Source organism: Dreissena polymorpha, chromosome 12, assembly GCF_020536995.1.
Source record: "Dreissena polymorpha isolate Duluth1 chromosome 12, UMN_Dpol_1.0, whole genome shotgun sequence".
Classification (NCBI taxonomy): Eukaryota; Metazoa; Mollusca; class Bivalvia; order Myida; family Dreissenidae; genus Dreissena; species Dreissena polymorpha.
Genome location: NC_068366.1, coordinates 18,140,781 through 18,153,515, shown reverse-complemented (window position 1 = coordinate 18,153,515; position 12,735 = coordinate 18,140,781). Strand labels below are relative to the sequence as shown.

The 12,735-nt window shown below is 37.1% G+C and overlaps 1 protein-coding gene across 1 annotated transcript in view; it reads right to left on the bottom strand.

The window, feature by feature from the left end:
• LOC127852410 (reticulocyte-binding protein homolog 2a-like) overlaps window positions 1-11,059 on the bottom strand; it is a 28,313-nt gene extending 17,254 nt beyond the window's left edge. The window contains exons 1-6 of the mRNA XM_052386364.1: window positions 10,976-11,059; window positions 7,885-8,213; window positions 6,372-6,651; window positions 4,580-4,684; window positions 3,138-3,203; window positions 633-1,357 (exon numbers count right to left, since the gene is read on the bottom strand). Coding sequence (XP_052242324.1) covers window positions 633-1,357; window positions 3,138-3,203; window positions 4,580-4,684; window positions 6,372-6,651; window positions 7,885-8,213; window positions 10,976-11,059 — 1,589 coding nt within the window. The remainder of the gene's footprint in view (window positions 1-632; window positions 1,358-3,137; window positions 3,204-4,579; window positions 4,685-6,371; window positions 6,652-7,884; window positions 8,214-10,975) is intronic.
• Window positions 11,060-12,735: the final 1,676 nt, after the last annotated feature.

Below are 12,735 nucleotides of genomic sequence, written 5' to 3'. Positions count from 1 at the left end.
CTGGATTATTGCTAAAAAGAGACTTTCTTTAAACCAAAAATATAATTACAGCGGAAAGTGTCATTTCTGATTTGCCTGTGCATACTGCACAGGCTAATCTGGGACGACACTTTATGCACATGCATACTGCACAGGCTAATCTGGGACGACACTTTATGCACATGCATTAAAACCCTTTTTCACAGAGCAAGGCTCAAATGGTTTCACAAATAATTGTCACGGCGGTCTTAAACAAATAATGGAATTATAATTGATTTTTCTTTACATGCTGAGAGTTGACCTCAGATTGTTTCATATGATACAATGTACAGTGGCCTAAACTGCATCTTAATATTTTCAGCTTTACCATATTTGTTTATTCTGATATTTCTGAAATGTCTCTCTCACTTCTGACATGCCTTGTAATTGAAATCACTTAAGAAATCACTTAAAGGGAGGAAACCCTGCTAAGTTTGTATTGTGTGGGTTATCTTAGAACATGAATGGACAAGTGAAATGTTCTAAGACTTTGGTATACAATTTCTTCACATGTACAGCACAAATAGCATTTTCAGATAGGGATAGTAAACATGAGACCTTGCTACACCTTAATATGAAAACTTAGTACATTGTCAGCAATTCTCTACACTCACCTTGAATCTATAAATTCCTTAGAATCTGTGATCCCTCTCTGCTCTATATGGATATCCCCATTCTGTGAGGTGGTTATCCCGTTAGTGAATGACAGGCAGACAGCACTGTCTGCAGTGGAACCAATCAGCATCTGGGAATCCGTAATACCGTCCGTGTTCGGTGCACTGCCTACCATACTGTCACTCTGTATTCTGTATTTGCCCTCTAGCGATGTAACACTGACTGGCACATTCTCATGGGCATCAAAATCCATCTTTGCAACAAAGTCGGTGTCTTCTTCTACACTGTCTATATTTTGTGAAGAGTCTACACCATTGGTCTGAGGCTCGAGAGTGTCTTTGTCTTTATCCGAGTCTTCTTTCTCGGACGATTCTTTCTCGGACAATCTTTCTGAGCTTTTCGACTCTGTTAAGTTTTCAGTACTTTTGTCCATTTCTTCTAAACGCGTACCCGACAACCTAGCCCCGATTTTTGTCTTACCCATAATGCTTTGCAGAAGTGGGGATTTGAATTTCGGTGTGCCAGAATCAACATTTTGAGATTTATCCGTCAACTTCTGAAGTAAAGGTGACTTGAATTTAGGGGCATCCTCGGTTTTCTCTTCTGCTCGTAAAAGTCCGTCGGGTTTTTCGTCTTTGTCGACCTCGTCTGACTTTTCATCTTCAGATGACACCAGACTGGTTCTACTGGACGACCCAGTTATAACACGGGTAGGAGACTCATTCTGAAAATGGAATAAACGCAGGCAAGTGTAAACCATTGAAAAACAAGGTTTCTATGCATCTCAAAGACAATTATTGTGAATTCCTACAGTACATTGTACATCAGATAAATACTCTGACATGTACTGTAACATTCATATTGCATGAACATGCCTATAATTCGCTTATCTTAAATATTAAAAAGCAAATTGGTTGGATTGATATCCCTCGCAAATTTTAATTTTTTTTGACAGACGGACAAAATGATGGACGGACAGATTGACGGACACCGCTTATGCTATATCCCTCCGCCTTTGGCAGGGAATAAAAAGCAGGTTAAAACAAGAGCTGTGTTTATAAAACACAATACGCCATTTCCAACCCAGGTTACATGTATGACCTTTGTTGATATTCAATTAAATGTTGAGACCATGACCTGCCAGTGAGTCCCAATGAATAAATGGATTTTTTTTGGATTTTTTTAATATGTCAAGCAAAATAGAAAATATTTGTTCTTGTCTTCTCTAAATGTTTACTGATGAAGTGAAAACCTGCATGGCAATGTAACTTTGCGAAGTATGGTGTTTTGAAAATCATCGCAAATCAATGCATATTTATTCATGTGATACACAGAAACAATTTCGTGGCAAAAAACAAAGATATCTTTTTCGTAAAGCCATTGATAAATATAGCATGGGAATGGAATTTTTGATGGCTCACAGGAGATGATTAATTGATTAGGGTACTTCCCACCTTTAATCTGATTGTAAATAAATGAACACATTTAATATATCGGACAGGTTCTGCATTTTTTATTGCTATTGCCTGTATAAAGGACGTATGGTACAGAGGGCCAATTGATATTAAAATGGAATGGACATTGCTAGTGTTGGACAGTTGACAGTTTGGTCAAACTGACAATTTGTAATTCAATTTCATTTACTCAATAAATATACATCCATTACATATAAAAGCCATTAATCTTTCCTTAAATGTTTCACTTATTTAGACATGCGTGATCTTCTTTCTGAAATTCTTTTGCCCAGACAGTTTGTTGCCAACATAGTTATTTTATAATGTTCATAGTATTACATTGCAGCTTAATAGATTAGTTTAAACCTATTTATTTAAGCTTGATTACATCAAAAGCCTCAGGCTTATAGAAATGCTCTTAACCCTTACAGTGCTGGAACCAAATTTTGAAGGCCTTTGCAAACAGTTTGGATCCAGACGAGACGCCACAGAACGTGGCGTCTCATCTGGATCCAAACTGTTTGCTATTCTGATAGTATTCTTTGAAAAAAATCTAAGAAAATGCTGATTTTAGAAATTCAGCAGACGACATTTTAGCAGAAGACAAATTTCCCAGCATGCAAAGGGTTAAGTCCGTTTCCTGTTGTTGATTTCCTGATCTAGAGAACGCTCCATGAGTGGGGATCAAACCCATGACCTCTGAATCGCTAGGCGGACACCTTATTCATAATGCCACGGCAACTTAATTGATTAAGTCTATTAATTTATTCTTAATGCCCTGTGATTTTCCAAGGATTGTATATGTTATGTGTAAACATGTTAATTTAGAATATAATAAATAAATGCAACGGTTTATTACAATATGTAAGAAAAGTAAACTTTGTTTGAGTGATGTTTGCTATTTCTGTCAGTTTTTGCAAGTTAATTATCAGAGACGCTGAAAATCTTTTTGAAGATGTTTCTTGTTTCAACTAACTTCTATTACATCATTAGATAAATGTGTCTTTTGTTAAGATCCTTCAAATAAGAACATAAAATAACAGTGCGTACCCTTCCTTTCTCAGGGGTGGTGGTTGGTGTGTCTGTCTTCACTCTCTTCATGATCATCTCCAGCCTCTGCAATATACAGGATGGGGTGTAAGAATATACAGGATGGGGTGTAAGAACAAACACGCATGAGCCGCATTCTGTGAAAACGGGATTCATGCGTGTGCGTCAACTGTCGTCCACAGGCTTATCAGGGATAACACTTTCCGCTTTTTTTATCGAATCTTCCATTTGAGGCGAGTCTCCTCTTTCAGCTCAAACGTACACCAATAGTAATGTTGGAACGATCAAGGATAATAAAAGATACAAGGTGCTGCAAAAAAGGGTTATTGGTATACAAAGTGTAGAAGAGTTTCAAGCAATTAATATATATATATATTTTTTTAATATTCTCAAAATTTCATTACGCTTCTGTGATGAACAGTAATGGGAGGAAGCATGAGAGAAGTATTTTTTTTTAGCATGTCACAGCATCATAGAGAATCGAACCAGCAACCTTAGTGTTTTGAAGCCAGTCCATTACTGCTAGAACATAGATCTGTATATTCACCACATTGTTATCATTTTCAAAATTTGTTGAAATATTAAACATCATCAAATGGAAAAAAAGTAACAGAGTCTATATATATTAGGCTTGATAATAAAGAGATGGAAAACTTCCATAGACTATCACATGAAAACCTACATACAAATCTGTGATCATATGGAAGGTGTGTGCTTACTTTATAAGTATCAATAACAATCAAAAGCACACAGATTGCCCCCAAATAGGATCAATTTGCCTGTAAAATTCAAGTTGACACATCTTTTAGTTTTTGAATATATGCTAATTTGAGCTTGTTTACAAGTAATACAAGCACATACTTATGCCATTAACTGACAAATTACCAACTTGTATCAGTGGTAAAATGATACGTTTTTTATTGAAGTTTCTCATACTTGTTAATTATCATTTGTTGGCTTACTTTTCTATGTAACAACAATTGGATTTACTATTAATATGCTTGAGAAAACAAATCCAAATTAATAATTAGATTGCTTAAACATTTTCCTTAAACTTAAGCAAAAAATGTGCTCTATGCAATACATAATAAACAACAATAAAAACTGAAAAAACCGAATATAAGGATCAATGTATTTTTAAAAGAATTCAGAGAAGATAACTGACAAAATTTAACAAAACCTGAGCCTCGCTTTGGGAAAACAGGGCTTAATCCCAGATTAGCCTGTGCAGTCCTCACAGGCGAATCAGAGATGACACTATTCAAATTACAAAAACTTCCATTAAACCGAAAATACCAAAAAAACGACAAGTGTTATCTGTGATAAGCCTGTGTGGACAGCACAGGCTTATCATGGATAACATGTTACGCACAAGCATTATGCCTCGTTTACCCAGAGAGAGGCTCATATGTATTAAACAACCGACTGCCTGATTGTCTCACCTTGCGTCGTTCAGTCCGTTCCTCCTCCTCACGTTTGGCCCTCTCAGACATTTCCTTCTCTCGTCTTTCAGCTTCTTCCTTCGCCTTTCTGTCGGCCTCCTCGCGCTAAAATCATATATTATCAAATTAAACAAACCAGCTTCACTCAGCAAAAACAGGGCTAAATGCATGTGAGTAAGGTGTCATCCCGTATTAGCCTGCGCAGATCGAACACACTTATCAGGGAGATACTTTCCACCTTAAATGGATTTTTTTTTAAAGGAAGTCTTTTCTTAATAAAAATCCGGTTTGAGTGGAAAGTGTTGTCCCTGATAAGCCTTGCGGACTGCACAGTCTAATCTGGGAAGAAACTACTCAAATGCATAAAAATCTGTTTTCCAAAAGCCAGTCTTCAATATAATTCTTATTTCATTTGTGTGTGAAAAATGAGAAAATATTGTTGCTGTTATTACAATGTGCACTACAATTATTGCAAATTCGCTCTCTGAATGGTGCTTTGTTTATGTACACTTTTATAATAACAATCAAATGATAATTTAAGACTATAACTTTCACATTTATTTATAAAATCTCTCTTTAACATAACCAGTTAACTATTGTGCATGTTTTGTTTGCTTGGATTTTTCACAACAGTCAACAGTATTTCAGTCACAATGGCAAGTTAACCTGCTAAACCTATTCCTGGGTAAACTGGTTTATCAGTATGAAGCACTCATACTTGTATCATTTACTGTCAACTGGTCTCCTTAAATAAGAGGTTCAAGTATGGGAAGAATATATGGCCATGGAAATAATTTCACAACCAATCTCTACACTAATAATGTGGCCAAGACAGAAATCAAACCTGCCATCCTCAGATTTGTAGAACAGCAGTCAACCACTGGGCGTTTTTTAAATAAATGTATGGATATTGAATGACACAATGGATAGCCCTCAAACATAATCATTTAATTATTTTTCTACCAAGTTTCTTTTTTAAACTCTGGACACTCAATGAACTTCTTGGCTTTGTAACAAAGGGAGAGAAAAGGCATTGATAAATTCAATATCAGAAATTTTAGTGAACTTAATGTCATCTGGTCTAAAGCAGGGGTTTCTCTCTAAACTCCTAATACATAATAATTATTTATAAACCAACAAATAATTCACAATATAACTCCTACCCCCTAAACACAGCACATATCATAACCTCGTAAATATTCATTCATAGTAACCTCCATATAAACATAATAAAAAATAAACTAATATTTCACACACACATACAAACTTGTTAGTGATAAACTTCCTTAAATTTCAAAATTAGCTTCACCCTAATTAAATTATAAACCCAATAATAAATCATAATACTTAATAATTCATAACTCATTACCCCATAGTCATTCATGAGTCCCCTAATAATTCATAACTCTAAAAAATTCACAATGCAAAACCCCCAAATTAGTCCACATTTCAATAATCCACAAGTAATTCATTGATTCAATAACAACCAAATAATACACAATTCAATAACCCCCTAACAATTCATACTTTAAAAACTCCCTAATAATGCCCTTTTACAATAACCCCTAACACCACATACAGCAAAACGTTCTTGCCTGGCTTCCAGCCTTCTCACGCCTGCATTTCTCTTCAGTCTCTATGTCTTGCGTTAATGCAAGTGGGTTTAAGTATCATCACAGATCAAACCTGTGCAAAATGCAAAGGCTAATCAGGGACAACACTTTCCGCTTTTGTGAAATTAATGCATCATTCAATATTTCCCATAATAATTCACAATTCTGCTACTACATACAGCAACACGTTCCTGCTCCTGCCGTTCTGCCTCCTCACGCCTGCGTTTCTCCTCTGTCTCAATGGCGCGCTGCAGTCTCTCCTCCTCCTGCCTGCGAGCCTCGGCCGCCAGTCTCAGTGCCTCCTCCTCCTCCCTTCGCTGTTCTCTTCTCCTCCTCAAGTCTCTCACGTTCTTCCTCCTGCCGTCTGTGACGAGTAAATAGGGGAGAGAACTAAAAATTGATCCTCTACTTCTGTTCATTGTGGATAAATTAAGTTTCACTCCTCCTGGCTTCTTTGAACTGTTAATAGGGGAAACGCGCCTGTGAAAAGGGCCTTCTACTATCAATTATAAATAGATTAGCCTCATTCTGGAGAACTGGGCTTATTAATATTGATGCATGTGTGTTAATTGGTCCCTTTAACCTCTTCTCTTTCAGGTACCTACTTTGACTGTTTGTTGTCCCTTGGAAACAAATTGGGGGGGGGGTCGGGGGGTATAGTACGGGTATAGTGTGATGGCTGTGGTCATTTATAAGATGATCTTTTCAAAAAAAAAAAAAATACATTTTTTTTAGGGGGGGGGGGGGGTGATTGGGGGGGGGGGGGTGGCATGGGGGATGGTTTGAGTGGTTAAGACCTTTCTTACTAGATTTAAGTTTTAAAAGGCTTCATTTCCACCCCTTAGATACTGACAAGCAGCAAACAACTAAAAACTCGAGCAGACTGCCAGTTACTATTGTCTGTTCTGGTTTTATGCTGGTTGCATATAGCCATTTTCACTTTGCATCTGAAGGGGAAAGGGTTATTAGATCCTTACTACAATCCATTATCAATAAATTGGCCTCGTTCTGGGAAAAAACTGGGCTTTAACTCTTTCAGTGCGGGAACCGAATTTTAAAGGCTTTGCAACAGTTGGATCCAGATGAGACACCACAGAACGTGGCGTCTCATCAGGATCCAAACTGTTTGCTATTCTGATAGTATTCTTTGAAAAAAAAATCGAAGAAAATGCTTATTTTAGAAATTCGACATTTTAGCAGACGACAGATTTCCCAGCATGCAAAGGGTTAATACATGTGCATGAATTGTTGTCCACATCAGCCTCTGCAGTCTGCACATTCAGGCTAATCAGGGACAACACTTTCCCAAAGTCTGGGGTTTTATAGAAAGAGACCTCCTTTAACAAAAATGTCCATAAAAACATAAAGTGTTGTCCCAGATTAACCTGCGCAGACTGCACTCTCTTATCTTGGACGACACTTAGGCCACAAGCATTAAGCCCAGTTTTCCAAGAACGAGGCAAATTCAACCCTATGATGCAAAATCTCTTTCTCTAAATGTTAAAGAAAACGTTACCCCACAATGAATAACTGAATACGCTGACATTTTCAACAAACGTTAAAGCTATAATGCAACAGTCATCATTCAATAATAAAATTGCAGTTCTATTAGTAAAGCACAGAGCTTATTATTAAATTTAACACTGAAGAAATTAACTCGATCAAGAAATGAATCCCAATTCCCAAACTCACTGCTGTTTCCTCCTGTCGCAGTCTCTCAATCTCGGCCTCTCGTTCAGCCTTCTCTCTGGCCACACGTCGCTTTTCTCCGCCAGCTTCGCCTTGTATTCCTCCATCTCCCGCTCTTTGTCTGTCTTCGGCTTGCCTTCCTTGGGCGATGGTCTTGACTCTGCTGCAGTTGGGGGCTTGGTGTCAAACTTGACCCTTGCAGGGGAGGGCTGGGCTTCGGAGGTTTCATGCTCGACCCCCAGGTCTGATGAAGGACTCTGGGTGCGGTCCGATAGAGGACTGGGGGTTCGCGTTGTGTCTTCTTTAGAACGTCTATTCTGGTTCCACTTCATCTGTTTTAGGACAGAATAGAGATTATTACATGAAACACTGATATTTTCCACAATTCCTTAGGCACACTATTTCATATGTGATATTTGGTGATTTTTAAGTCACTATGATAGAAAATATTTACCAAAAGAAAAAAAAAGAAAATAAACTAGACAAAATTAAAAGAATAGAATTAGAAGTTATGCTGGACAACATAAAGTTGCAAAAGAATGCCATTCAGTTTTTATTAATGCCATCACATATGCTACAACAATTAACTAATGCGTGTCTGAGCAGGACATGTTTAACCCTTTCCCCCGATCAAATAATGGTTGCTTTTCAGACAATCATAAAAAAAAATTAAAAAGAGAAGTGTAGTTTCATTACATGAGTTGGCTCATCAATTTTTAGGAAAACAAGAGGGCCTGAAAGCCCAAAGTCACTCACCTGAGATTCAAAGTAACTGACCTGTTCTGTGCAGCCCAAGATGTCATTAGAACAATATGTTCTTACCAACTTTCATGACTAGTGAACACCCTGGCAGCCACGTTTTTCAACAGACCAGAACCATTTTCATAAACATCCAGATATCATTTAAACAAATATACTGACAAAGTTTCTTGAAGATTCATAAGTCCATATAAGGAAAAATGCCCCGCCCACTGGTGGCCATGTTTTTCAAGCAACTGGACCAATTTCGAACTTGTCCAAAATATCATTGGGACATATCTTCTGACAAAGTTTCATGATGATCATACAATAAATATGGCTTCTAGAGTGTTAACAGGGTTTTACTATAGCTATATAAGGAAAAATGCCACGCCCCCTTGGCGGCCATGTTTTTCCACCAACCATTTTCAAACTCATCCAAGATATCATTGGGACAAATCATCTGAACCAAGTTCCATGATGATCGGACAATAAATGTGGCCTCTAGAGTGTTAACAAGGTTTTACTTAAGCGTGATATATAGCCATATTAGGAAAAATGCCCCGCCCCCTGGTGGACCATGTTTTTTAAGCAACCGAAACCATTTCGAACTCATCCAAGAAATCATTGGGACAAAACTTCTGACAACGTTTTATAAGGATAGAAAAATAATTTGGCTTCTAGAGTGTTAACAAGGTTTTACTATAGCCATATAAGGAAAAAATGCCCGCCCACTGGCGGCCATGTGTTTTCAACCAACCAGCATTATTTTTAAACTCGTCCACGATATTCTTGGGACGAATCTTCTGACCAAGTTCATGAATATCGGACAATCAATGTGGCCTCTAGAGTGTTACAAGATTTTACTATAGCTATACATATGTATATAGCCCTATAAGGAAAAATGCCCCGCCCCTTGGCAGCCAGTGTTTTCAAGCAAACGTAACCATTTTCGAACTCATCCAAGATATCATTGAGACCAATCTTCTGACCAAATTTCATGAAGATTGGACAATAATGTGGCCTCTAGAGTTTTCACAAGGTTTTACTATAGCCATATATAGCCATATAAGGAAAAATGCCCCGCCCCTTGGCGGCCATGTTTTTCAAGCAAACGTAACCATTTTCGAACTCATTCAAGATATCATTGAGACCAATCTTCTGACCAAATTTCATGAAGATTGGACAATAAATGTGGCCTCTATAGTGTTAACAAGGTTTTACTAAAGACATATAAGGAAAACTGCCCCGCCCCCTGGCAGCCATGTTTTTTCACCGATCTGAACCATTTTCTAACTCTTCCGTGATATCAATGAAACCAATGTTTTGACCAAGTTTCATGTTTATTGGGCAAAAATTGTGACTTCTAGAGTGTTCACAAGGTTTCTCTATAGCAATATAAGGAATACTGCCCCGCCCCCTGGCGGCCATGTTTTTCAACTGATCGGAACCATTTTTGAACTCAACCAACATATCATTTCGACAAATATTTTGACAAAGTTACATGAAGATTGGGCATCAAATGCGACTTCTACAGTGTTCACAAGGTTTTTCCTTTTTTTGACCTAGTGACCTACTTTTTGACCCAGCATGACCCAGTTTCGAACTCAGTCGAGGTATGAATGGGACGAAAGTTCTGACCAAATTTCATTAAGATCAGACAATAAATGTGGCCTCTAGAGTGTTCACAAGGCAAAATGTTGACGACGGACGACGCACAACGGACAAAAGGCGATCACAAAAGTTCACCATGAGCACCTTGTGCTCAGGTGAGCTAAAAACATATTTGCCACCCAGTTCTCCCAAGGTATATATTGTATGGAGATAATGAAAATTAAACCTAAGGTTACAACCATGTTCTACACAATATGTGTTTGTGAAACACTATGTCCCCCCATATATTTGACCTTTGACCTTGAAAGATGACCTTGACCTTTCACCACTCAAAATGTGCAGCTCCATGAGATACACATGCATGCAAAATACGAAGTTGCTATCTTCAATATTACAAAAGTTATGGCAAATGTTAAAGTTTGATGCAAACAAACCAACAAACAGAAAGGGCAAAAACAATATGTCCCCCTGTATAGACTGGGGGACATAAAAAAGCAAATAATCTAATAAAGCTGCACTCTGGGAAAAAGGGGCTTTAGTCGTCCCAGATTAGCCTGCGCAGTACGCAGAAGCTTATCAGAGACAACAATTTCAGCTTTTATTGTATTTAAAGTGTTTAAAAAGATAATACTCTAGTTTACCTTTGACCTCCTCCACCTGTATGGTTGGGGTGATTCTAGAAGGAGGCGTGTCTGAGGGGGCTGGGCTGTCTGATTGCGCAATAGGTGTGGTTCCCGACAACCTCCTCAATCTTGACCTCATCCATCTTGACCTCATCTGTGACCTTTGCTGGAGAGTCCTTGTTGACTTTTAACTTGTCTTTCATGGGTGTCTTTGCCTTAAAGAAAAGGAAAACCCATCCAAGATAACAGACGATGTCACAAATACTAAATGCTTAAAAGATACTGGTGCAATTATTTGTAACAACATCTGAAAGTTTTATTTATATCTAATCATGTAGGTTGTCCTTTCTTAATAAAAAGGTTTTATTGTTGATTTCTATTTACTATCTTATATTTATTGCAGAGTCTTAGTAGGTTACTATTTAGTCAATATTTGAAGCAATAGTTAAACTTAGAGTAAATATACTGATTTAGTCTACACATGACAATACAGTAATCTTTAAGTCACATGTGTCAGAAAAGCAGTGGCATGAAAAGTTAGCATACACTGAAAAGAATACAAATAACATATACACATGTAAAAAGAGAACATGATGTTTAATGGCAATCAAAAGACTACCCACAATAAGCATGCTAGGAAAAGATTGTGTGGGCCCATTTACAGTTATCTTGCATTATATTATTTCCCGGCATATGCGTTATTATAAAATATAAATGCATTGCGAAGGCTATGGGGACAAGGCCTTATCAAAAACAGATTAAAATAGAGTTCTTAGATTTTATATCACTTAAGTAATGTGGAAATAATCTTTTAGCAATAATACTTTCAAATTGTTTTGTTTTTACTGCTTGTTTTTGTCAATCTAAGTGTTGCCACACACATTGGTGTTTTTTTTAAATCAATTTGGAATCACAGCAGTTAACATGAAAAAGTTTGAATCCTATCTCCTCTATACAATTAATATCAGACACAATTCTATAAATACATTCACTGATCAATACCCATGGGACAATCTAGATAAGGCATATCATAAACTCACTGTTCTGGAACAGTAATGAAAACAGAACAAGCTCATGTGGGGATGAGTCACAAATAAACTAAAGCTTATATGAAGAACAACTTGAAATGTAATTTCACACTACAAATAAAGTGAAGTGCAATGAAAGTTTTACGCTTTGAAACAAAAACTGCACTTCTTCAGGTAAAAGTGGTTTTACCATTTTTCTTAAAGGGGTGGTGAAATTTGGAATGCAAAATCATATCACCTTAGTGGCTATATCTGTGACATAAAAATGGTTAAAAACATGTCTGTAGCCCGGGAATGATTGGCTGTCTAATCTATGATCAAATACAATGAACAAGGCGGGGATGGAGTTAATGATGACTGGAAATGATGATGATGTTGAATATTATGATTCTGGTGATGCTGATTTTAATCCTGTTAATGAAAACCATGACGACAACAACGACGATAGTGGTGATGATGATGAGGTCTGTAATTTGGAAATGTCTGAATAATCATAAGTGGTAACTTTAATGATATGATGGTGTTGATGATTAACAGCGTCTATTGACAATTAGGATGATAATGATGATGATGTGCTGGAAGATATGGAAAATGTTTGACCATTGATAAGTGATATACCGTGACAACCATAATATTTACAACACTCAGGGCCTTGACCTTCTGTCTTACATTACATGAACTTGGGTTGCTTTCCTCCTCCGTATTAGAAGCCTTGCAATGTAAGAGAATTATTGAATGCCACAGAAAATTCTCACACAAACATAGATCTTGATGATTTTTGCTAAAAAAGCTTAAAATACTTATGAGAGATATTCATAAAAAACACTTTAGCAACCTCATAAAAAAAAGGT